This window comes from Microtus ochrogaster, unplaced genomic scaffold, assembly GCF_000317375.1.
Source record: "Microtus ochrogaster isolate Prairie Vole_2 unplaced genomic scaffold, MicOch1.0 UNK7, whole genome shotgun sequence".
NCBI lineage: Eukaryota > Metazoa > Chordata > Mammalia > Rodentia > Cricetidae > Microtus > Microtus ochrogaster.
Window position 1 is genome coordinate 7,624,139 of NW_004949105.1, and position 27,055 is coordinate 7,651,193.

General features: G+C 45.6%; 1 protein-coding gene across 4 annotated transcripts in view; it reads right to left on the bottom strand.

The window, feature by feature from the left end:
• The window catches only part of Myo16 (myosin XVI), a 474,821-nt gene that overhangs the window by 325,049 nt on the left and 122,717 nt on the right, over positions 1-27,055 (bottom strand). Inside the window, exon 1 of one of the 4 annotated variants that reach the window (XM_005366303.3) lies at positions 9,846-10,359. The exons of the other annotated variants lie outside the window; for them this stretch is intronic. Coding sequence (XP_005366360.1) covers positions 9,846-9,873 — 28 coding nt within the window. The 5' untranslated portion in view covers positions 9,874-10,359. Of the gene's footprint in view, positions 1-9,845; positions 10,360-27,055 lie in introns of those variants that run through there. 4 annotated transcript variants of the gene reach the window in all.

The window sequence follows — 27,055 nt, forward strand, 5'->3', positions numbered from 1 at the left end:
GGATCAAACTCAGGGGGTGAGGCTTGGCAGCCTTCACCCAAGAGCATCTCACTGGCCTCTCTCTTGTCCTGTTGCCATGGACACACATCTCACAGAATCACTAAAGATAAAATTATATAGAATATGACATATGCATTACATTAGTCAGTTTTAAATGACACTTTTAGGTTTCAACTAGCTTCTTATTTCCTGTTCAATATGTATCTTCCATAAGACAGGATGCCAAATACCCGCCAATCAATCAACTGCTATTAAGCCAACTATTGACAGAATTGCCTTCTGTGCTCTTGGCTGTAGACTAAGGCCTGGAAAGTCAAAGTCCCTGCTTACGAAGGTATCGCAGTAGGAGACTCACATGCGTATGAAAAGGGGAGTGGAAGAGAAGTCAGTGAACTGTGTTCACCACACTGCCACATGCCAACATCACCCACTCAGACCCTGAGAACTCGGGAGCCAGCTCCCAGAGCACAGTGCTAAGCCTGGCCCTTCTTAGGCCCTTTGAGCCCGTGGAACTCAATCCTTGCATTTAACATTTCTGTCTTCTGAGTGTGTCTGAATATGTGTGTGAAGCAGTGGTCTCTGTAATTATGCTCTAGTCACTAAGAGAATGCTGTATCTTTTCTTTTCATTCTTGTATGTATGTATTATATGTGTGCATACATATGTATGTTTGTATGTGTGGGTGTCAGCGTGGGCATGGATGTGTCAAGAAGGCCGCATGAAGTCAGAGGACAACTTCGGGTGCCAGTCCCCACCTTCCACCTTGTTTAAAACGGGTCTGCTATTATTTACCCTAAGTATGCCAGTCTAGCCATGCTATGGACGTCCAGGGGTTTTCTCTCTACCTCTGATCTCTCTATAAGAGCACCAAGATTACAGTCCCATACTCCTTTATCTGGATTGCAAGCGCTTTAACCTGCAGAACCATCTCCAAAGCCTTAAAGGAACACATCAGTCCATATTCTTCTTGCCCCCCGCCCCCACGCCCTGCTGGCCATGGACTCTGTGAAGTCATAGGCTACCCTGTATCCAGTCACAGTTGCTGCAAAGAACACATCTGGGTGTGGCCATGCATTGTTCATACATCTGTCCACTCACACGCTAACTGACTCGCCCAAATCTATTTTAAGAGCCTTGATACATAAAGTTCAGTATTCACCTTGGTTTGTTTTAGGTTTAACCAAGTCTCTACAACTAAGGAAAAGAGAGTGTCTGTGAAACGTACCCCATTGAGACGAAATAAGTGAGACACCAGGGGGAAAAGACACTGGAAACTGACTTGGGGTTAGTCTCAAAGTCTCCAACAGGGACAATAAAAGTTACCAAACGTGATTTTGGAGGGCTTGCTGTCTCCACCCACACCCTGGCTGTATGATTGCATCTGTAATCACATTCCCACCAGCAGAGGAACCAGGCCATGTTTTCCAGGTAGAGTTTACACCAGTTTCTCGGGGACAATTACCTATGATACGTTCTGTGTGTAGCTGGTGAGGTGACTGTCACGTGACTAAGACCTGCTCCATATCCCCCAAGAATAGAGCAAGCGAAACAACATGCAACTGTGTCTGGATTCAGCTCACAAGTGTCCTGTGTTGGCTTCTGTAGAATCCCCGAATGCTGAAATGAATAGGTGGTGGCTTTGGGCGTAAATACTGGACCTGAAGTTTGAGGGACAACTCCTACTCAGAACGACTCCACGCCTTTCAACAAAAGTCACAAAAATGTGTTTCACATCCTTCAATGAGGCACCACGAGGCACGTCTGTCATTAATTTTGCATTTGCTGCTAGCTCGTTCAATTCGTGACTTCCTCTCCTGCTACTCTCGCTAGAATGAAGAACAACCAATTGACTCTACAAACCACTCATTCGTTTGTATCCACCTCTCCTGTCATTGCTCATTTCTAAATAATAAATAATTCAAGGCTCTTAATCTCCCTGATTTACAGGACACAAGCTTCTTGCCTTTAATTATTTTTCTCAAGCCCCTCACTCACAGCAGAAGACCTTTGAGGAAGAACTAAAGGAATCAGGACAGCAGTTCATGTACACCACTGACTCATGCAAGTGTCCACGGGTGTCTTTTTTGCTTTGTTATCTTTGTATAAAGGATAAAGAACTTCCAGTTAGATGTCTTGGCTGTAACTATCCCAAGAGATGACTTATCCCTAGACCTTTCCCATATGACCCGAGGGAAGCATCCTGAATACACAATACAGTTAAAAGTCCCTTGGTTGGTGAATTCATTAAATGTAACTCACAGTTGCATAAAACATTCCTTCCTTCAGAAAGCAATGAGCAAATAATCTCTGGTTGGAACCTCGGGTATTCACCAATGGCTGTTCTCGCAGGATTACCCTGCTAGAAACCTGAGGAAATGGGTTCTACTCCAGCCTTGTCAGTCATAACAGTGAGTGCAAAGCTCTTTCCTCAATGTCAAGGACCACTGAGCCCCGTCTTTCTTGCAGTTGTTGCTGGGGTGGTGGCGTTGCTGGGGTGCTGGTTAGAATCATCTTAATTTCACAAGCAAATGGAAGATGCCACCAGAAAAGCAAGTACAGCACCGACACAAACCTTCCGTGGTTTTTGTTTCACTACCCTGTGGATTCTGAGCAGGATGTGTGTGGCTCCAGATATACAATGAGAGACAGGTGGATCTCTGAGCTCAAAGCCAAGGAAGAGATTCTCAACACACTGTGATCCACTGTTGCTAGTAATCACCTCTAAACTATACTCCCTATCTTAAAAATAGATGCTTTAAGCACTAGATTCTTCTCCAGTTACCCCTGTGAGACCTCTTAGTAGTCAGTTCGTGGGCAGTCAGAACATGAGCTCTGTAGACTCACTCTGGCCCTTTGATGGCTGAAGTCACTGCATTTTAACTTGACCTCTCCTTTCTCTATTGGCTCTTCTGGATGTCTAGGTCATGAATGAGGTCCTTGTGGAAAGTTCCCAGGCATGCTCCTCATGCACAATCCTGTCACCTCTGCACACACTGCCTGGCACTGTGTCTTCTGCGTTCCTGATTGAAGGCCTCTCAAATCCTCTGTGGATAGTTCTTCCTGACTGCCCTCCTGGCGCCCCTGCCCTGAACCAGCTCTTGTCTGGCTGTTGTTTCCCTTTTCTTCCTCATCTTACTTGTCAACAGCATGCTAATGCTCCCACATCTCTGTCACAAACATCCCCCCTTTGAGCTTTATCTTAGTTCAAGGCTGTGTGTGTCACACTGTGCACAGTGACATCTAGGCAGCTCTCCTCGAACTCCGTCAGCCTGTGCTGAGTCTGTGCCCTCACCACGTTCCCACCTGATGCTTACAAACACAACCACACACAGTTGCATGTTACAACTCCCTTCCCTTCAGCCTTCTCAACATCCAAATCTGCCCCAACACCTCCTCTGATTGGTTCCAATTCTCTTTCAGATTCATCTACTCTTCTTCCTTCTCAAGGGTGTTAGTGATCCCAGGATCCATTCAGGCAGCTTCATGGGCTCCGCTGCTGTTCTCTTCCAGTTGCTTTTCAAGGATAATCTCTTTACACAGGTCTTTGATAGTTCTGCTTCTTCCTTTTCTTGATCTCCTTCTTCTTTTATTATATCATCATCATCATCATCATCATCATCATCATCATCATCATCATTTTCTACATTATGCATATGCGTGTGTTTTTGTGTGGTGTGTGTGCACACACCACTAGATACATAAGGAGATCAGAGAACAGCTTTTGGGAAGTCTGCCCTCTCCTCCTGCTAAGGGTTCCAGGGATTGGCCTTCAGCTGCCTGGCCCATGCAACAAGTGCGGTTCCATGCTGAGCCATCTCCTCTGGGCACTTCCCGCCTGTACTGTTGGGGGAGTCTCAGTTCCTGCTGTGCCCAGGAAGAGTCCTCGCTTGGTTGCAGGGTTCTCAACCTTTCCTGACTGAGACTTTATGGGAGGAGAGAGGCAAAGCTTCGACTGGGGCATTCCAAATTTTTGGATCTGGTGTGTTGAAGGCTCTGCTGGAGCCAAATGGCACAACTTTAGGCATTTTCTGGACTTCACGCACAGAAATCTGGGAGATGAATAACTCACTCCAAGAGAACAGGTAAAAAGAGCAAAAGAGCAAAACTTCTGCTTCTATCAGGATGCTAAATTCAATCAACCCAACTGTGATACCTGGCGAGATGGCTCAGTGGTTAAGAGCACTGATTCCTCCAAAGTTCCTGAGTTCAATTCCCAGCAACTATATGGCTCGCAACCATCTGTAATGAGATCTTGTGCCCTCTTGAAAAAGAAACCTGGTCAGTTGTCCTCATCAACTTAGACCATGAAACCCAATAAGGACAAGTTCAACAGAGCAGCAATATATGGGCTGCCCATGTGAGCTTCGGCATTGCCAGGGCATAAATTTCGTTTTCAGATTTCAATTGTGAAACCAGTGCTTTCGTCAGACATGCCTTAGCATCCTAAACTTGCCATCCTGATTGAAGCCATCACCAGGGCAGCTTCCCTCCTTTTCCCTCGCACAGTCTTTCCTTCAATACCAGCTCTCCAGGACTAGCGGGCAGCTCTGACACAGGGATAACGCCAGTCCTCACACTCAGAAATGAAAGAACTGGAAACTCAGCCCATTGGCCCCGCCCTTTCTCCTGTGGTTGAGCCACGCCCCCCTAGGCGGAGTTTGCCCATGCCTGCACAGCCCATGAAGGCGCCTCTGCTCATTCTCTGAATTCTCCAAGTGTTCATAACTTCCTAAAGGACTTCTGTTCTCGCCAGCTTTCCCCTCAGGAGCTTCCTGAAGATCGACTCAACCTTGTATGCCTTCTCGCTGCCTCCCGGGAGGCTGACTCGTCTCCAGCTCTCTTCCCTCCCTGCAGAACTGGTGCCTCCCTGTGAACAGGGCTTCCTCATAGCAAGGCATGCCATTTGCGGGTGCCTTTTTAACACCCACTGAATCTACAGCCGGTTTCAGCAAAAGCCTACACGTGGCTACATGTCATAACTCCTAGATAGCGAATCCCTTGAGCAATGGAAATCCACATATACATATAAACATAGTGCATAGCCGGACAGCCTGTAAAGGAGCTGAGAAACCCCACCTGTGAGAGGAGAGACAGAGTGGCAGCCTGCGGGAGCAGAGGCATCATGCTGCATTTTGGAGGAGGAGGACCAGGGTGTCAGGCTACTATGTAGGTAACTGGACATAAATAAAGAGCAGAAGGGCTCAGTGCTTCAGTATAGCATGTTGTGGAGACTGGCGTGCAGTAACTAGGTGGCAAAAAATATGAAGGGATGACTTTCTAGAGAAGAACACTGCAGGTAATGTGAGCTCCCTGTGCAACCATCTTGAGTGGATAAAAACACAGAAATAAGAAGTATTTTGTTATCTATCACTTTGGAAAAAATTAAAACGTTAAAACACAACCGTTAAGTCCTGGAGGCGAGGATGTCTCCGCTAATGTTTAGAGCATGCTCACTGCAGCCTCCAGGCAGTTTGCTTGTTGGTCTGTCTACTCTGCAGGCTGTCCTGAGAGCTCATGTTTCTGACTCCCTCACTCCATCCTGTCACTTCCTAGGGAGTCCTAATAACGGGACATAAAGAGAGTGAGCAATCAAAAGAGAAGAGAGAGGTCAGGAAGAAGCACTGGGAACCAGACAGGAATGTCTCCAATTCCTGGGGAGACAGAAGCTACAAGGTGCAGTCCCAGTGACAAGACATTGGGGTTCCCAGGGGAAATCCAGAGCTCTCCCCAGTCTTAAACTGAGTCGTGATCTTGTCAAAATGGCTCCTGCTTGTTAGGCCGGCACTAGGGAATAACACATTCTCAACTCATCACAGTTCAGACTGCTGTAGCCTTTTGAGAGGGTGTCTAGTGTTTGGCACTGCGTTTTTCTGGGAATTCAAAATCAAGAGGCTAGCATGACAGGGATCCTGCTGAGGGTCTGCATCACACAATCTGGGAAGAGAAAGGCATTGTGTGGTGATAAGGATGAAGAGACAGAGGCAGAAACCCAAGGTGACGGATGCAGGGGGATTCTCAGTCGGCAGTACATAGGTGAGGGCTACCTTCTGTGGTAGGAGATAGCCTGTGAAATTGCTGCAGAGAAGAGAGTCTTGAGATCGGGGACAGTGGTCATTCCACTGCTGGAGATGGTATCCCTATTGTGCCTGGTTTGCTTTTGGGCCAGACAAAGCTCGGAATCACATTTGGAGGGTCATGTGGAATCGCTCAGGTGGCCTAGCATCCTCCTTCCCAAGGGGTGGCCTTGGTGGTCTGGGTATGAAGACACTGGGAGCTGTGGGCAGAGGGTTTGGTTCCCTGGGTTCTCCAGCTCTGCTGCAGAATTCTGTTCTGTTTTTGCACCCCCAGCTCTCCAGTGCAGAATTCTGTTCTGTTTGCACCCCCAGCTCTGAAGGGCAGTATTCTGTTCTGTTTTCACTCCCAGATCTCCAGTGCAGAATTCTGTTCTGTTTGCACCTCCAGCTCTCCAGTGCACTCAGAAGACATTCCATTGGCCAACAGAGGGTCTTCTGAAGTGAATGGGAACCTGCATGGCTCAGTTTATGGAACTATTGAGACACACAGACACTCCTAATGGACAGACATGAAATTCTCAGGCTCAGTGCTGGAGTGTGTACACTGGGAACAGAGAGAAACTACCACAGACTCTACCTTACAGTTTGCATCCTGTCCCTAGACTTGGAAAACCCAAATACTAAAGTCAGGAAGAAACGTCTCCAGTCTTCATCCTTTATATTATTGTCATTTTCATACTTTATTTTTTTTAATCTTTTGGTTTTATTTGTTATAGCTCTATCTATTTTGTCTTACTCTTTCAATGAGTAATTTTTGTCTCTTGCTTTTTTCTGTTCTTACTTTATTTGATTATTTCTTTTTTTCTTTTATTGAATTTACTTCCTGCTATTTTCCATTTTTCTACTGCCCCATTTAATTTTAGCCTTCTACTTTAATTAATTTTCCATTTGTCAGTTTGAGTTTTGCAGTCTCTGCTACGCTGTTCTCACTGTTCTGTACAGGACTAGTTGTGTGGCAGTTGTCTTTGATTGCCTGCTACCGTGTCACTGTATTAGGCTTGATTTGACGTTGTTGCTGTTGGATCAATTCACATTCACACCTTTGAGTGGTTATAGGTGATAGACACCCCCCCCCAAAAAAAGGCAGCTCACTAGAAATACCACCATACAAAGCTGGAAATAAATAGTAATTCCAGAAAATCCTGACAACATAGAATACAATAGTGTGGTAGACTACAAAAGAGGCTCATCCACCAGTTCCTAACTATTCAATAGAGAAACCTAAAGACATTGAAATGATTAAAATTCCAGTAAGAATTTATAAGGGCAATTCTTATTATAAATGATCTCACAGAGGGTTCCAATCAGCCCATTAATAAAATAAATAATTCACTCAAGACTTGGAAGAGAAACTTTGTAACCTAGAGAGACATTCAGTGGATAGAGACCCTAACACATGAAACCCATGGAAATCCTAGACATGAATCAAGAGATCAAATGAAAACCCCAACAAAAGCTTTGTCAATAAAGCAGACTAAGTGAGAAAAAAAAACTCAGGTATTGAAGACACAGTTAAGGTGTTATTATGTTCAGACAGTAGTAAAGGAAATGTAATAAGACAGTTACGATTCATGGCTAAAAGACCAAATCTATGAACCTGTGATGTAGAAGAAGAAGCCAAGATGTAGCACAGGCATGGAGAGGAAGGAGCGAGTATGGACAGAGAGTGTAAGAGCATTAGGTCACAATAATGGACAAAGCCAGAGAACCTGAGGACACTGAAGGTCCTTTGTCAATAAAACCTCCTCACAGTTCTCCTTGTTTAGCCATTTCTTGAGATGCCACCAAGACCCACAGTTCTGGGCTGGAGAGAAGGTTCAATTGTAAAAAGCACTGGCTGCTCTTCCAGAGGACCTGGGTTCAGTTCCCAGCACCCACATGCCAGCTAACAACTGCCTGTAACTCCTGCTCCAGGGGATCGGATGCCCTCACACAGACATACCTGCAGGCAAAACACCAGTGCACATAAAATAAAAATAAGCTAAACTCCTGCACTCAAGAGATCCTTAAAAAAAATCCATAATTCTATGCTATGAAGCAGCCATTGGCTGCCTCTGCCATAGTAAAACCCAGCTTCTGAAGTCCTCTGTGGAGGTGGCTCTGGAGGGCGGTTCTCCTCCGTAGCTAATGGCTCAGGAAACAGGTGAGCTGTGAGTACTTCCTAATTACTTTGGTAAATTCATCAGGAATGCTTTCCACAAGCGTTTGAAATATCTGCATTAATTAGCATTATTATTAATTCATTACGTTCATTAAATCTGCTTTGGTCTCTAACAGTGACCAGTGATGAGACTTGCCTAGAGCATCCCACTAGGTCCATGTCTCTTCCATGGGTACAAAATCCTAGTCACATTGGACACTTACAAGAGGCAGAAGGAGACGGGGTGGCCTCATGTAACGTCTGGCCACCACGAGGTTCCTCCTCCTCCCCCAAGCCCTTGCCATCCCATCCTGCTGTGCTTCTGCCCATGCCCGGTGGCTACGTGCTTGCTCGCTCCACCAGGTGTGTGTTCATCTTCTGGAATGAGCCCAGGCTCCCTGGTGAAATGATGCAGGCGGTTTTGGGAATTCCCTCTCCAGAGGCTCTTGAGGAACATGACAGTACCTTGCTGCTGCAGTAAAACGTGAGCCGCCGTTTGGAAACCAGCCAGGGGTAACGCACAATGTGTGTTAGCAGGCCAGTCACTTAAGGGGTTAAACAAAGACTACTCAGTGCTTCTCAAATATGCGGCCCTGTCACAGCTTTTATCGGTTAAAGTTAATTCCCAAATCTACAGACTGATCAGTACACTCTGGTTCTGGAAGCAAAGCTTCTGAGCGGGGCAATTTATTTTAATAATACAGAGCTATCACCCTCTTGTCCATTATCCAACAAAAATAAGAACAAGACAACTATTTTTTCCTCAACCATTCATTTCAGCCTCCTTTAAAACAAAATGCAAGATCCATTTCAACCACATTCCTTCAACGAGGTGCTTGATTAACATTGGCATGTCCTTGTCAGCAAACCCGTAATCTCACTAGCAATCTGGTCTCCAGCAATGTCACCTGTCACTTTAAGGTAAGATATGAACACACAGAAGTTTTCAGAAGTGCTCAGGAGAAAAGAATTCTACTCAGTAAGCCGGGTTTGCTCTAAAAATGTCCTCTTAGTCCTTGCCACTATCAGGAGGTTTAGGTGCAAGCAGAGTCTGGCTCAGAGAACCCTGCTGGGACTCCAACGTTAAACCCATCCAGAGAACTGCTGGCTGGCTGTCTGTACCCTACAGCCATCTCTGCAGAGCTGGGCACAGCTTCTGCAGGTGAAGAGCACAAGGACAAAACTTCCCAGCCAAGGGTGACCCAAGGATAGGCGGAGGAGAGAAACACTGGAAAGCGCAGCTCGGCAGTGAGAGAAATCACCAAACGACTTCAGCCACACCTTTGCCAAGGAACTTGTGCAAACATTATCCAGACATCTTAATAGTGTGGGAATCCCCAACAACTTTTGTTGATGTATATATTTTTCTTTCTCTGTTTTAAAATATCTTTTTTAAAATGCAGCATCCTAAGGATTTTCCACACTACAGCATTTAAAGAGAGAACTATTTTAGAATCTGAAATGAAATGGAACTCAGCCTGTCAACTCCCCTTCACAGTGACCGATTCGTGTGTCGCCCGTATGGATGCCACACGCCGGAACACCTGCCTTAATTTTGGCATATGTTTAAAAGAACACTTCAAAAAGACAAACATATAAACACACGCACACAAGTCAGCGAGTCTACTTACAGCATTTGATAAACTGATAGTGAGACATTGTCCCTTCTCAGGCGTGAATCCTCCCGTGGGTCCCAGCATTCTCTTCTGCTATGACTGCTGTCCCCAAGAAATGCATAATTTAGGGTTCCTGCTCAGGTAACAGGGCACCTCAGAATGCATTACTGAGCAGGGGCTCCTGCTCCCGCTCTTACAGATAGCATCAAACTCATTTTCATTCAGCAGCTGGAGTTCAGAGCAGCCCCTGGGGTGGGTTTGAGCCACTGCCGCGGCACGCACGTGCTATCCCTGCGCCCTTGATTGACACACTCCAGTGCCACAATCCTGGGAAGGGTCGCTCTAATTGGTGCTCACGTGCGGCCACAGCCTTCCGCTAGTGTGGAGGTGTGCTGCACTGCGGCTCTCCCTCCCAGTCCTGCGTGCTAATGGCTTCTCAATAGCTTTCAAAATGCAGAAGACTCTGCTGAGCTGATGGGTGAGGGGGTGTGTGTGCCTTACAGGCATCCTGAATCTGACTGGGGCTCCCTGTCGGTTGCCCCGATAGGATAGGATTCTTAGCTGGTGGCCAAGCTCATTATTTTTAGGTGCCACCAGTTGCTGTGTGTGAATATGAAATGGCCATCCCCAGCTCAAAATAGCCCCTCCTTAGGATGGGAGTGCTTGGATCTGCCTCTAGCCAGGAAGCGCGTTCACAAGGCAGCGTTTGGTTATCTATGCAGAATGCAAAATTTAAATTACCCACAGAAAGCTGTTGATCTGCACAGCTTTAAAATTTAGGATTTTGCTACCTCTGCAGACTGCAATGAATTAAACTGCACAACCTAAGCCAGGGAATGAAGTTTTTCTGGACTGCAATCAGAAGGGAACACATGGTCTCCCAGGCTCTATTGTAATAGACATAAATGTCATGTTTTAATAGCTAGTTAGCCAGAGAAGGTCATCTGTGAGCCACTTACAATGAAAATGTGTACGTGGTTACTTTTGTAGGTCAATATATTTTTATTTTTAAAATGTTTTTATTTATTCTTTGAGAATTTCATACTATGTATTTTGACCATGGTTTCCCCCTCCCCCAACTCAATTTCACGTTCTGTATCTCTTTAAAACGAAAGCATGGAGTCTAATTTGTGTTGCCTAATTATTCCTGGAGTGTGGCTGAATATACCTAGTATCACCCCATTAAAGAAAACAGACTCTCCTCTCCCAGGGTAAGTTTATTTAACATATAACATGTGGGACAATACCCAGCTGGGCATTACAAACCATCAAATAAAAACCCCAGCATTGGGGAAAATTTATATCTTTTTGAGTCACTGGCCAACAGTTTCCCTTAGGTCCCAAGCATTAAAAGTTATTGTCAAGGCTACTGGTTACCTTCTACAACCTGATGGTAAGACCCTAGTGCTGAAGATAGCATTCACTTATGTCATAGAACATAGAGAAATTGAGCTGCAGCTCATCTGGAAGCCCCACCTCTATTGACCACGTTCATATGCTATGCACTTTGTCAGAGGGAAGCAATCCCCATTCTCACCCAGTTATGAACTCTGCCAGCTACTGGAGACCTGGCTGCAAGGTAGTGCATTTTTATGGTGATCTTCTTTGAGAGTCCACAGTCCTAATTTGTGTTGGTGTTTGAAGGCATTGAGAATGCCATACTGAAACGTCGAGAGGAACAACAGTAGAGCTGTCTATGAGCTGTGCATGATTTGTGTATGAACTATGTATGAGATGTACATAAACGTACATGAGACGTATGTAAACTGGGCATGAGATGTGTTTGAGCTATGTGTACTTGTCATTTTCACACACCCTCAAGTTGTCTTGGATTGACTTTGGATTGATTTTGTAAACCTTAGAGTATATGCACAACCAAAAGGGATGCATTTTCCTTCCCCAGTCCCATCAAGCAAGACCTAGTTCCTTATTCAAGTGGAACTATGATGGGAGCATAAATTGGATTCTATTAACTTTCATAACATTGGGCAAAGAATGACTTAAAATTTATTGCACTTCCTGAAATATAACTTTCCTAAGAAACCCAGCTCTGTAGTGATCACAAAGATGACATCGCAGCTCTTTGAATCACATATTTTATGGATAATATCAGATTTGATGGCAGCAGTAAGGCAGAACTAAGGTTGGAATATATTCATTCCTAGAAATTCATTTATGTTGTGGAATTGGTCATTAAGCATAATATTAAATACAAGCATTTGAAGGGAACTGATTTCCACTGCCAGAAAGCTCATGACAAGTAAAACACAAGTGACTTTATTATTTTACAGCACTTTTACAACACCCTGTTGTGATCAGTGAAGATGCCAAGAATATCTCAAAAGCACTTTTCATTTGTTATGCATCAAACAACTGCTCACTGTTCACACTATTTCTGACACAAACACAAGCTATTTTTGTCTTTTAAATGTAATCATTATTACACACGAGGTATTTTTTTCTTTCAAATAAGGTAGATTATTCCCCAACTCTTAAAAAAAAAAAAAAGGTGGCCCTAGAGTGCTGCTGTGCTGACAGGCATTTGGTGGACTTGGCGATGTGTGTTTGCTCCTGGGGTGTGTTTACTGTGTTCCGGATCAGATAGCTCACCCCAGGTCTACCGAGAAACCATGCCACAGGCAATACACAATGGGAGCCAGTTTTCCAATCTTTTTGTAGATAATTCCTGGTCCAATAGTTCATCCATTTTCACATAGTATTCAGTCACAGAATTAAAGATGGAAACCCTCAAATGTCAGCACCAGTAGAGAGCACGTGCTCAGTGGGGTCACCTTTATTATCATCGTGATGTGGTTTAGATCCACTCAGGACACAGCTCTGAGTCTCTGGGAAGAAATTTCCGGAGAGTGGTTTAACTGAGGCAGGAGACCCACTTTGAATATGAGTGTCATCCACCATGTGGGATGAAAAGCAACAAAAGTGAAGACAAACAAAACACAAACATTCCATTCTCTATGCTTCCTGTCTGTCTGTGCCAGCTGACCCGTCTCTCTGGCCTCTACTGTCACAGCTAGTTGGTGTTGCCACCACGCCTTTCCCACCATGATGGACTACATCCTCTCAGCCCCTGAGCTAAGGCATCCCTTCCTCCCTTAAGCTTCTTTTGCCAGGAATTTCATCTAAGCAATAAGATCACTAAGGCTTCAGGTTACAAGGCCACTGTCAACAAATGAAGAAATAAACTATGTCAGACTCTAAGACAGGCAGGGCAGCCTGACTCAACTCCAGGAGCAGATTAGGGCTTCAAACACTGATGAAGCCGCTCAAGAACCTGCAACAAATGGGACACACCACCATTACCAAGATGCCTGGGAGGTGCAAGCTCAGGCTTCCTATCACCATCATCGGAGATTCTTGGTGGGTGGGGTCCTGAGCTCGCCTGTGGCCATGACTTTAGTCTAATGATTTCCAACCCTTCAACCTTATATGGTCTCTTCCCAAAGGCAGCAGAGAAAGGGACATACTACAGTTGGAATTCTCTTGAAGCCTTCAGTGGGCCCTATTGTTGGAGGCTGGACTGGCCCCTCAGCCACCGGTTTACCTGTCTCTGCTTAGGCTCCCATTCTTGATGCACCCACCTCTGAGGCTAACACTGAATTCAGTCTGTCCATTAAACCATGACTGTCAGAAACAGGACTGCACAGAGTTCCACAATGGCCTCATACGTCTAAGGAGAGAACAATAACCATTGTCATTACATGTATATGAACCTGTGGCAAAGGGTGGGGAAAGGCACAGTTTTGCCTAACTAGAGGCAAGGTAGGGGCAGTTGTGCACTGCCCTCCATGTATCACCAGAGTGCTGACATACTAAACAAGGCTTTCATGCCTCAGAGAAAACATTAACATGTTACCATGTCAGAACCAAGAGTATCCCCCACCCTTATTCTGCTGTTGTCATAGAGTGGCCATGTAGAGAAAGAACGCACATCTAAGACTGCCGCAAATAAGGCTCGTGGATGCTCTTTAAGCAACAACATGTGTATAAATGAGCTTTGATGCTGACACATGGGCTCAGATGCTTGCTGTGTGTTCTCATTGCTTGTTTGGGGCATCTGGTCAACCACGTGCCTCTTGAAATTTTTTTCCTCTAATGGAAATAGAATGTTTTGAATACTCCCAAGCATCTAGGCAGAAACATTTGTGAGGTACTTGTGTATATTTTTTCACTTAAATGCAAAGCAAACTTTGAAATCACTGCAACATGCATGTTAGAATAAGCAGGGAGGAGCACCCCTCTCTCCCTCCCACTAATGTTTGAAGTTGAACCCACGTTTGTTTATCCTAACAGTGGAGTGAATCAGAGCAGGGTGCTGTTAGTATATGACTATGTGTGCATGTATGCGTGTGTGTGTGTGTGTGTGTGTGTGTGTGTGTGTGTGTGTGTGCGTGTGCTGTGTGGGCAAGCAAAGTAGTGATGGAATATTCTCTGCCTCTTGGCTCATTTGGAAGAAAAACAGTTGTCTGTTTACTGAAAATAATACAAGTGTTCTTGGAAAAGATAAAATAAATTTTGAACAAGTTGTATATAGGAATATCTTTTCATATTTCCCAACTGATAGATAATGAACTATAGAACATATACATGCCTGTGTTATTCATACACACACACACACAGACACACACACACACTTACTGTGGGAACCTGGCTAGCCTCAGATGCTCCCATCTTTGCCTCCAGGTGTGTGCCACTGCACCTAGCTACAGACTTGTCCTTTTCAGTAGTTTTAATTTAATTGCCCTTCTACCCATCCTTCAGATTTTATATCAAACTCAATTAACCTACACGTGCATTTAGCTTAAATTCATCTCAGCATTCCTGCAATCCTGTATTTTACTTTTCCTCTTGTACTAAGCAACTCGGTGTTTCAGTGCAGGGTTTTCTGTTTCCTGACGTCAAATGAAAGCCTCTTTCTTGCCAGGTATTATTTGAAGCTAAAACCTTGAGTTTTCTTTATTTCCAACAAAGTCTAAAACATCATTGAATATCCAGGTCACAAGGAAAGAGCCACAAGAACCAGACGATGCCAACCCATTCTGGTTATACCACTGGAGGAGGCTTTGAGGGGTGGGAGGGGAGTTCACTGAAGCAGGATTTGTAGCTGTCAAGGACAAAAGAGGAATGGGCAAGCAGAAGGCGGCCCTTTCTCCTCACCTCTGTCCCCCTCTACTTAAAACCTGTTGTGTTTTTGAGAATTTAGAGACAAACAGGCAAGCCTGACTGTGTACAATAAAGAAAAAACAATCCCAATGTGCCAGACATTTCTGCGACTGTAACCTAAGTATCCACTCAGCTAATGCTCATAAGTGAGCCACGTGGGCACCACTATTGCTCCTCACTCTGTAGTAAATGAGGGAACAGAGGCATGAAGACTAAGCAAGGAAGTGTGAGCCCTTGGGCATGAAAGAGCAAGACCAGGTTCACCACGAAGTTCCCATCACAGGGGCCACTTTGACCATGGAGTCCTGCACCCCATTTGTGGTCAATGTCAATTTAAAGCCGACTCTTAGATATTGCATGCATCATGTTCTGCAACTCCTGGCCTCACTTTCCTTCTCTTTCCCAGGTTCATACCTATCTCCTTTTCAATTACCCTCCTTGCCCTTCGGTGCCACGTCAACCTTAGCCCTTCCTGTTAGACACACGTAGAGAAGGAGACAAGATAAAAACATGGATACAGAAGAGACACAGAAAAAGATGAGGAGAGTCACAGGCTGTAGGAACATCAGGCTCAAGGGTGGAGGGTGATACACAGCATCTCTCTCCCCTCCCTGCTCCCCTTTTCTGGGATTGCTTGCTGGCTCTGCCTCTATATCCTCCATGACATTACATACATACATACATACATACATACATACATACATACATACATACATACATCATACATTACAGCAGATGGATGTACCAGGGGCACCTCCTGTACATGTTAATGAGGTGCTGACATCACAATGTTTACTCTGCCACCTTTGAGTGTCCAGCAGGGTAGAGAGTGCAGCAGAACCGGTCTATCGTGAATATAAAGAAAAAGGAGGGGTGAGCAGATAATTTACAAACAGTCTCAGCATGGTGTTGACCAACTTTAAACCTGGCTTGGAAGGATTTCTGTGAGTTTAAGGCCAATCTTGTCTACAGAGGGAGGGGTTCCAGGCTGGCCAGAACTTACATAGCGAGACCCTGACTCAAGAAATAACAACGAAAAGACACACAGACAAGAAGTAAGACTTCATTAAGAAAAGCAAGGTCTATTTTTATGCATGCAATTTCAACGTGCACAGAAGAATGGAATTTGACACCTATCTAATAGCTCAATGGTGATAATTTTAATAGACATTTTCAGAAAATTACTGTGACCATTAACACTTATGTCTAAGCTGTTTGCATTAGAGGAACTACAGACACAGATCTTCCAACTCGACTTGTAGGTGTTAATGAAGTGTTTCAAAGTGTAATAACTGTGATGGCTGTGAAGAAAAACCCTCCGAATTAAAATCTCACACGAACCTGGTGGGAGATATTTTGAAAGTGTTACATTTATGACCTGGTTCACTTGCATGAAGTTCAAGATTTATAATAGCAGAAGAAAAAATAGATTCTTGACAGAAAAATAAGGTCATGGGGGGGAGCTTCTAGAACAAAGAAAATATTTTGTAATTTGATCTGAACAGGACCTGTCTGAACATACAAGATTGAGGTCTGTTGACCTGTGTTATCACATTTGTGCATTTTATTCCATACAATGCATAGCACATTTTTTATATATGTGGGGGAACATGCGTGCATATAAACCAAAGGTTGTCAAAAGTATCCCTCAATTGCTCTCCACCTTGGTTTTTGAGATAGGGTCTCTCACTGAACATGAAGGTCATGAATTTGTCTAAACTGCCAGACCTAGAGGCTCCAAAGGTGCTCCTGTCTTCTGCTATACCTGTTGGGATTGCAGGGTGGTTTCAAGCCTGACTTTAGAGTAGGGTCACTGGGCATGGAAATCCAGACACTTGTGCTTGGGTGGCACTTTACTGACTGAGAAATTTCCCCAGGCTCCAACAGTCATCGACTTTATTGTTATAAGATGTGACATTACATAGCAGCAACTGACTGAGAAAAATGAAAGATGTAAAACATAGGTACCTTGAGGGTACTAGTTTATCACACCTTCATTTGTTCATTCACAGAGGCACATATATGAAGACAGAGATTTCTGGGCAGGGTAAGTAGGCTACTATAATTAATATAGCCAATGGAAGCAACCAAGATAGCCACATAACTTTGGGAAGCAGGTGCAGTGTGTGTGGGGGGGGAACCCTTGAATCATCAGCAGTAACATCCTAGCAAGAGCACTGTGCAGCCACAGGGTTATCTGCACTGCACACAAGAAGCAGCTAAAAGTGGAATTTTAGAGACAGACAGGGTTTGACCATCAACGACATTATATAGTCAAGAACTGTACTGCCTAGGTCAGCTTTCCCTGGGCATACCCACAGACTTTGCAGAAGACCCATAGATTGTCAGAGGGCTCCCAGACCTGAAATATGGGAACATCACTTGTAGATGGGCATCACCTCTCCTATTCCCCACAGGGTTAAATTGTGAGATGGTGAAGAAGAGGTTTGAAGAGATGAGGTAGCCCTTGAGGAAGGAACACGAAAGTCCTCATTTAGTCCACGATTAGGATGATATGGACTTGTAACCATCAGTGATGGAGGATGGTGCTGAGGAAGGAGCAAACTGGATTCTCACCAAATGATGGCTTTAAGATTTCCATGATGGAAAGTGAGATGTGCCTTGAGAAAAGAAAGGAGAAAGCTTGCGTATTGGTTAGATTTATTTATTTATTTTAACAACCTGACACCTGCTAGAGTCATTTGAGAAAATGTCCCCATGAGATTGGCCTATAGGCAAGCCTTCTTGATATTTTCTTGATTCTTGGTTAATAGCAAAAGGTCCAGCCCGCTGTGGGTGTAGCCAGACATGCGCAGGTAGTCTTGAGTTGTATAAGAATGCACACTGAGTGGACAATGAGCAAGCTAGTAAACAGCACACTATGTGGCCCATCATCTTGAGCTCCTACCTCCAGGTTCCTATTTTGAGTTCCTGCCCTGACTTCCCTGCTCCTCCTACTGCTGCTGGCATCCTCCCATTTGTTTCTGTGTCTTTAGATTCTCACACTATTTTCACACAGCGTTTCCATGTTTCAGTCACTTTGTGGCTGGAATCAATGTCCGTTCTCTTTAAAGTCAGTGACACGCAATTTCGTGGGTTTATTTTCCTCTTTCAGTGGATGAGCACTGACACAGTTTCCACAGTTTCGGCTTTTGTCATTTATCTGTTTTGCTATCGTGAATAATGCATGCTGCCGTGCATGTTACCATTCGCGTTTCTGTTGTGGACATTCACTTTCCGTTCTGTCTCCTGTATCCCCAGGAGACGACGCTCTGAGTCCTGTGACGACTCTATATTTAACATGTGGCAGAGTGGACAGACTGATTTCCAAAGTGGATGTACCATTTTACCATGATCCCACCGGTGCTGGGGCTCAGACCTCTTCATCTCTACAGCGCATGCTGTCCTCTAATTAATTTCTCCGTCTTCAGGCTGCGGCAGACATTTAGTGTCTCTCATACTTTTTATTAGCATCTCCTTAGTTACTAAAACTCTGAGTACTTTTCTGTGCTTCTTTTTATTTTGTCCATAAACACAGGTTTGCCAGCCATCGTAAGGGTCGGTCTTTTTACTGTTGGGTTATACGAGCACTTTATCCTGACCAATGCTTGTGTTTTGTGGTCTCGACGGTGCCTCACAGGAGACACAAGAGTGACAGGTTATGATGCAGTTAGATGCATCCGTGTTCACATCTGTCACTGCAGCCGGTGTCAGATACAAACTATTCGCCTCCTCCCAGGTTGCTCAGACCTACACTCCTGCATTTTACGGCCTTGTGGCTTTAGCCCTTCTTAGTCCCATGATCTGTTTGCAGGCTGCATTTGTGTGCAGTGTGAGGCTGCATTCCTGCACACAGGCACCTTCTGCTTTCCTAGCACTGCTTACTGCAAAGATGCTTCTTCTCCCATTGAGTGGTCTGAAGCCTTTCGGCAACAGCTGACTGACGGTAACTAAAGGGTTTTTCTAGACTCTCCCTGTCCTCCACGAGTTTGTGGGTCAGTCCTTACTTTCTAATCTCAGGTGTCTCTTTTTGTTTTCTCACCAAGGTGCCCTTGCTATAAGCTCAGGAAATCAGTGAGCAGCCACGGTGAGGGCAGTCTCATCAGATTTCTGGTCTTAGAAATGAAGATTAGTTAGGCCACGACATCATTTCTTATCTTTAATGTTTTTTTTTTCATATAAATTGGTTAGATTGTATCATGTTTTTCTGTTCTAAGAGAGCGGCAGTAAGTCTTTTGTGTCTTATTACATTAATACAGTCTACTGAATTAATTGATTTTCCTAAGTTGAACCAATCTTACAGTCCAGGGTGAAGAGACCTTTTTAAATTTCACCACATTTGATTTGCCCACACTTTGTTTAATACTTTTTTTTCATTGACTTCTGTCAGCTTCCTAGCAGGGCCTTCCTCGGGGTGGGGTTTCGGTAACCCTGGGGCTCAGAGGGCTGTGGCGCCCCACTCTCTGGGGCTTCGAGGGCCGTGGCGCCCTGCTCTCTGGGGCTCAGAGGGCTGTGGTGCCCTGTTCTCTGGGGCTTCGAGGGCCATGGTTCCCTGCTCTCTGGGGCTCGGAGGGCTGTTCCCTGCTCTCCTCTGGGACTTGGGGGGGGGGTGCCCTGCTCTCCAACTGGGATGCTCTGTTCTGAAGGTTTGTATTTTGTACTCAGTGGATAGAAACAAAACCCAGGGCACAGAAACCAGTTGGATGTCAAGAATGGAAGATGGGGAAGAAGTCAGGATGGGTTTGGGAGTGTGTCAAGCATATTGAGAAACAAGGACACATTGAGACGGAGTCGCTCATTTGCATACATCCAATGCTTGCTCAGGGAGAATGTCACATCCAGAAAGATTATGTAGATTTCCACAGACACACAAATGTGCCCTACTATCTTCAGTAGGAGCTAAAAACAATTATTTTAACGAACCCGTTTAAACTTTCGGCATGTTGACTCAGGCGTCTGTGTTGCTTCCTTGACCCATACACGTAGTAGAGGCGAGTCCTACCTGCCCGGCCATGGGGTGCTATTTCCCAGCCACAACCACTTTCTCAAGCGGCTTCACATCCGTCCAAGGCAATGTGCTATTTTTCTGCTTCACAGTCACTGTGTTAGAATAACCCCCTCTCTCCAGCCTGCCATTCTCGGCAAGCTGCGTTCTGGCGCAGCTCAGAAGCACATATAAGAACTAGCCCTCTCAGTCCCTTCCCTGACTAAGCAGGTCACTCAGTGACAAGGGGCAGCTGCCACTCTTCACCCTTGTGAACGTCCAGATTGAAAAGAAGGGTGACACTCTGTGTAGAAAGTGGGGTGACCCATTAGTTCCTAACTTGCTCTCTCCTCTTCACAGAGGACCTCACAGCTGAGGCTTGGGAATCCTTCCTCTGAGCATCCTCGTGCAGGTCAGGGGCCGTCTGAGCACAGGCCACATTATTTCCTGCTTATCATCTGCTTGGATACCCTCCTGGGAAGGGCAAAGCTTGGTGCCTTTCGGACAAACTTTAATCCAGTACATGTTTGCTACATGGTCATTGTTAAACCAGCAAAATGCCCCAGAGGCAGTACTTTTGAGACGGTGGAGATCGCAGAGCATAGCTAGACAGAGCTACACCCAGCACACTGTTCATCTTATCTTTGCTTCCCAGGGTTAGCTTCAGCAGGATCGTGCTTTAAGGAGACAGGACTCCTGGAGGGTGCTGACACCTTGTCCTTTGTCCTCCTTTACATCACGAGGATCCCTCAGTCACTGGGCACGCTCTTGATGGGACTGTGAAAAAATGTGTACACAACATCTCTACAAAGGGCGAGGAGAATCAGCCAAAGGAGCACCCAGGACAATGCCATAGTCATGTCCTGTCAGGAAAGCATCCAACGGACCGATGTCTCTGTGAGAACACACTTGTGAGAAAGGAGAACTCTGTGAGTCCCTTGCCATCTTTGATGCAGTCTACCTGCACGCGAGTCTAGAACGTGAGGATGTGGCAGGGTTATTTCTGTGCCATGTTCTTGGCTCTTTCCAGCAATGTATGTGCCTCCCACCGTGATCTGGAGCTGTGGTTTGAAACCTGGTGCTTGTGTTTGCAGGTGGAGGATGCGGGTACACTTACTCACCTGTGTTCTCCGAGTATCTGAAACCATGCTTCCCATTGTGTGGGTAGGAAGTCTTACATTGGGAACGTGTGAGGCTCTGTGGAGGATGGAGGAGCAGACGGGACATTTGGTTGGACCCGCCGCACAGCAGACGTGATGTATCTTTTCTGCGGTTCCTAATTACTAACTGTGTTCCTGGACAAGCCCCAACATTATTTATTCTGGTTTTATGTTCTTCAAATGGCATTAGAAAAAAGCAAAACATCTCCTCACATGTGAATCCCTGTGGACCGTACTATTCAGACTTTACTAGGTTCTTGGGGTGGCAGATGGTAAAACATGAAGTCGTTCTGACTTCAAGTTGAACCCAATCCAATACTGGCTGCATGTCAGTTTCTGGTAGTTCCAAATCCATCCCTGTCTCATTTCCTTCAGAGTGACTTCCCTTTAGAACTCTGCTAAATGATTAATTGGATTCACTGAGTGGGTGACGTTCTAAATCCCCCTTGCCTCCTTTCTGCGATGGGAAAAGGCTGGAACAATAGACAAAGCCCGGCTAGCCGTGGGCAGTGGAGACTCTAGGCAGGAAAGGCCTCTGTTCCGTGTTGCCATGGGCACCTTGGTGTAGAGTGCTCAATCTTGACATGACACTTCTTCCAGATGCAGGCAAGAAACATGCCATTATTTCCAAAGTGATATATGTAACATGTAATGAATATCTTTAATTTTTAAAGTTCATATAAGAACTTATCACTTCACTTATTACAGCTTGTATGCTCAGAGGGCCCCACTGTGTCTTCTCGTCACCTCCATTGAAGGGACTCGACTCGGGTTTTTATGAGTGTGTGTAAATTTAACTTCTAGAAGACTTCACTTTATCTCAAAGGCAAGGTGGCTGTGGAGACCAAGCAAACAAACAAAAACCCTGCTCTTCCTGTTTGCCTAGCATCCTGGTTATTCTCCCCTGCTGGTTCAGCTTGCAGCCGCCTCTTCCTTGTCAAGACAACTTTGGGGATTTTGCTTAGCAGAGCCTCCACCAGTCCCAACAGCTGGAATAAGAGCCAAGCCTATAGAAAGGGTGGATTTGCTGTGAGTTGCAAAGGCAAGTGGCTGGGCCCCTGATGCTGACATAGCTTCCCTGCAGATGCCGCCCTTACCGCCTCCCTGCAAGCGGGAAGGGCACTTAGGAAGACCCTGCTCTCTCTGTATGTGCCCCCCTTACCGCCTCCCTGCCAGTGGGAAGGGCACTTTGGAAGACCCTGCTCTCTCTGTGTGGCCTCGAGCTGCCACTGTGCCTCATTGTCCTTTTTACCAGGTGAACAACAGCCGGGAGATTACAAAGTAGAACAGAAATCACTCTTCACCACCAAATATGCAAGACCCCAGAGAGCCTGGAGTGCAGCCACGCAAAGAATTCTAATGCAGTGTAATTATTTCAGGGTAGCCTGGAGAGGAGGCCTGTGGCGGCTGATCTTGTCAGCTTGACAGTGTCTAAAGTCACTGCCGAGGCAAACCTCTGAGTGGGAGCTGCTAAAATGGGTTAAGTGATGCCCAAGGCCCGCCCTAAATGAGGGTCTCCATGGATGGAGATCCCAGACCAGATAAAGAGAGAGAGGCCGTCTGGACACTGCCATGCATTGCTCTGTGCCCATGCCTGGACATAAGGTGCCCAGCTATTTAACACTCCAGATGTGATGCCTTCCCAGCTAGGGTTGATCGTACCCTAAAACCATAGCCCCAAACTCCCTCTTCCTTAGTGTGCTTCTGTCACAGCAAGAAGGGATAAGTAGTCCATGCTACAGCTGGAGGACCTTGATGAAGTTGGGTCATTAGCACCCTCCCTAAACCACTCAAGGTTAGCACAGGCCAGAAGCGCTCATGCCCAGCCGCTAGGCGTTTGTGAAATCCTTCCGAATGACCATTCACTCTTTTTGTCCTCACCCAATCCCTCTGAATCTGGCTCTTGTCCCAACCCATTCTTACCAATAAGGAACGAATGCTCAGGGAATTTGTCCCAGAGACATCAGAGAGTACGTCTCAGCACAAGCTCCCTTGTGTGTCCCAGAGACATCAGAGAGTACGTCTCAGCACAAACTCCCATGCGTGTCACAGAGACCTTGTATCCAGTCTTCACACACAGAACTTCCTCCTTCCCCACTGCAGGGCATGACCTTATGTTCATTTAAAATATACAGGAGTCTAACTGGTCTGATCTGCTTAAGCATGGAAGGCAGTTACTAGACTTTTGTACCAGTAAGCAAGACCCTTCTTGACAAGCCTTGGTGACAACCTACATACACGTTCCCCTAGAGGGTGGGGGTCTCTGCAGCCTGTTAGAATCAAAGAAGGATCTGCAGAAAGTTTGGTTTAAGATTTCCTATAAATAGGAAGAGGAGCAAACACCATGAGTACATATAGAATGCATATGCAGTGTAGTGTGACATCTTACTATTTTAAAACTTAAGGGGGAAAATGGTGTTTCCCATCCTGGCAAGAGCAGCCCAATTTTGGCTTGGGCTCTGTGATCACTGAAGTCCTCAGATCTCCCTCTAGTGTTCGCAGCTCAGAACTGCACTGCTCACGGAGACTTCAAAACTGCGTGTTCATCCAGTTTCCCTTAACCACGAAGCACCCCCTGCCTCTAGCACCCTGACAGGCAAGCCTACCCAACCATGGGCAAATCAGCTATGGTTCCTGCCTTCGAGAACTGGGGTCTCTGCTGAGAAGACCATCCTGCTCTGTTAGCCCCATGCACATCTAGCACCTTTGTTCCCCGCAACCAGGTCCTCTCACTGAGCCCAAGTCCCTCAGGTTGGTGCTCACCCCGCTGCTTTTGTTGGGGACCGCAGGCATGGCCAGTAGGGCAGGAGGAAGGCATCCAGGGCAGACAAAAGAGGAAAGGAAGGCTCCCTCCTGATCACTGTTCCATAACTGGTAGCTGTATCGTCTGGCTTTATGAGGAGCAAGGTGCCAAAGAAAACAGTTGGCAAGAAGTTACTGGGATCAGACCCATGTCCTGTCCGTGCTCTCTAGTGAAAGAAAAGAATTACGTGTACACTGAGAGGGAACACGGGACTATACTCCTAAAAACACTTAGTTTTCAGAGTGGCTGAATGGGACCAGAGACACATCGGTGTCATTCACGAGCATATACCAAAGCTGGAGGCATTGAGAAGACACTCGTGAAGATCAGGAGTAGGGTGGCTGCAGAAGAGAAGCAAAGGTGTGGTTTAACTTCAGAGGTGGGAAGGGGCACTCTGGACTGCCCGGGATGGGGAGGTGTCTGATGGATGTGTTGGCGAGGGAGAGCATGAGGCAAATTACTCAGAGATGCACCCTGGAAACACCTCACCAGCTGGGTGGGAGTAAACAGTGGGAGGTTAGAAGTTGGCTGGAGTAGGAGGTGTCAGTGCTAACAGGCATTACCCTAACAGGCCGATGAGTCTTTCAGTAAACACAGGGTTGTGTGTGAACAGCACCACAAAGGCTGTTCTGTCTAAAATAGGAACGAGAGCCCTCTGAAACAACTCCGGGATCTAAAACCAGAGTTCCCAGAAATCTGCAAAACTGAAAGTGATAATTACCCATCGCTAGGGAAGAGATCCCCACTGGCTGACATTCAGACTGCCTGTTTGGAAGACAGTCCTTAGCCCTTCTGAGACCCCAGGAGGGAATGCATTCACATAGATGTTCCTGCAGAGAGGCAGATGAGGAAGGCAAGGCCAGACCCATAGGAGAGACATGGATGAGCAGGGGTGGGTGCCACGAAGTCCAACCCCCACAAGGTTTCAGAGAGACAACACAGGTTCGTAATAGTTTTTCTTTCCAATCACCACCAATATAAAACTCTGCGATCAGCCCTCAATACTGCCAGATGTTGGAAGCTGGGGGAGATTTCATTAACGAGCAGGTTATTTTTAGATAGACAAAGGTAAACCACTGGGACAAGTCATTAATATTCTTGACGCTCATGGCTATAGTTAGCTCCTGAAAGTGATTCTTATAGAGGAGTCCCTGTTTTATTTTATTTTATTACTTTAAAAAAAATACTAATCCAAATTCCCACTCCCTCCCCTCCTCCCACTCCCTCCCTACACCCTCCCACCCATCCCTACTCCAATCCTAAGAGAAGGCAAGGCACCCTGCCCTGTGGCAAATCCAAGGCCCTCCCTACTACATCTAGTTCATGATCCTGGAGAAACTAAGTAATAAGGTGAACCCAAAGAAAAACATATATAGACCTACCTGGGAATTGGAAACAGACAAGATTGCCTGACAAAATTGGGAACATGGGGGCAAAGGGTAGAAGGAAGGAGAGAAGAGGAGGGTGGAGGAGAACTTGAGGGAATGGGATAGTCAAGATGAGGGAGGACAGATATGAGTGCAAGAAAAGAGATATTTTGATTGAGGGAGCCATTATGTGGCTAGCAAGAAACCTAGACCTAGAAAAATTCCCAGGAATTCACAAAGATTACCCCAGCTAAGACTCTAAGCAATAGAGGAAAGGGTGCCTGAACTGGCCTTGCCCTGTAGTTGTCAGACTGATGATTATCTTAAATATCACCATAGAACCTTCGTTCAACAACAGATGGAGACAGAGGCAGAGGAGTCCCTGTTGAGGCCATAATCCAGTCTTTAAACGCAAGAGAAGCAAATGCTTTGGTGAAGCACACAGAGCCTTTGCTGGAGACCAGAACTCATCACTATGACCAGATGTGGATTGTTCACCTTGAAGCATTGTCTACTGGCAGTTCCTAGAAAGGAGCCATGTTTGCATTCCCAAACCTGCGTCACCCTGTTGGAGGGTGTTCTACATTTATTTCCACCTGGATGAAAGCCAACCCACCCATCCACCTGGATGCCAACCAATATACTTATCCATCTGGATGTCAAGCAATCTACCCATCTATCTACCTGAATGTCAACCAATTCACCCATCCACCTGGATGTCAGCCAATTCACCATCTGCCTGGATACTCATTGACCTGGATGTCAACCAGTCTACCCATCCACCTAAAAATAACCTGCTCGTTAATGAAATCTCCCCCAGCTTCCAACATCTGGCAGTATTGAGGGCTGATCGCAGAGTTTTATATTGGTGGTGATTGGAAAGAAAAACTATCACGAACCTGTGTTGTCTCTCTGAAACCTTGTGAGGGTTGGACTTCGTGGCACCCACCCCTGCTCATCCATGTCAACCATGGATGTCAACCAACCCATCCATCCACCTGGATGTCACCCAATCTACTCATCCACCTGGGTGTCAATGAACATCCATTCATCTGGATGTCAACCAATCCACCCATCCATGTGGACATGAAACAACCCAGCCATTCAACCGGTAAATAACCAATCCACCCTTTCACTTGGGTGTAAACTAATCTTTCCCCCTATTTGGATGCCAACCAACCCATTCCTCCAACCATTCTCTGGGCCTTTTTGCTGTAATTTTTCATCTAGATACTTCATGTCCTTCACAAAAGGGAGTCTTAAAGTCAGTTCTTTAGTATAGGGACATTTGCTCATTAAAACACTGCTAGCATCTCTTACAAAAATACACAGAATAGATATGTAAGGAATGAATTGAGTATTTGTTATACTGAACCACAATCAGTTCTGATTAACAAAAATAATATAGTTTTTTTTATTAGTCTAGGCTTAAAGATGAGAAACTCCCTAAAGTACACACTGCAACAGGCATTTAGAAGCTTCTTTTGCTAAAATTATTTGACTCCTCACTTTGACCCTCAGGTAACCAAAAGTAGAATATAAGCCAGACATCTCTCCCCTCATTTGTGACTGTCTGGCTCCTTTATTTTACTTGAAGGCACATAGATCAGACACTGACCTAAATCTTTACTCTTTGTGGATTTGAGGAAAAATAAAACCTCACAGGACAGAATACGCTCCTAGATGACAGGGAGGCTGCAACCTGGAGCAGAAGCAACCACTGGCTGAGG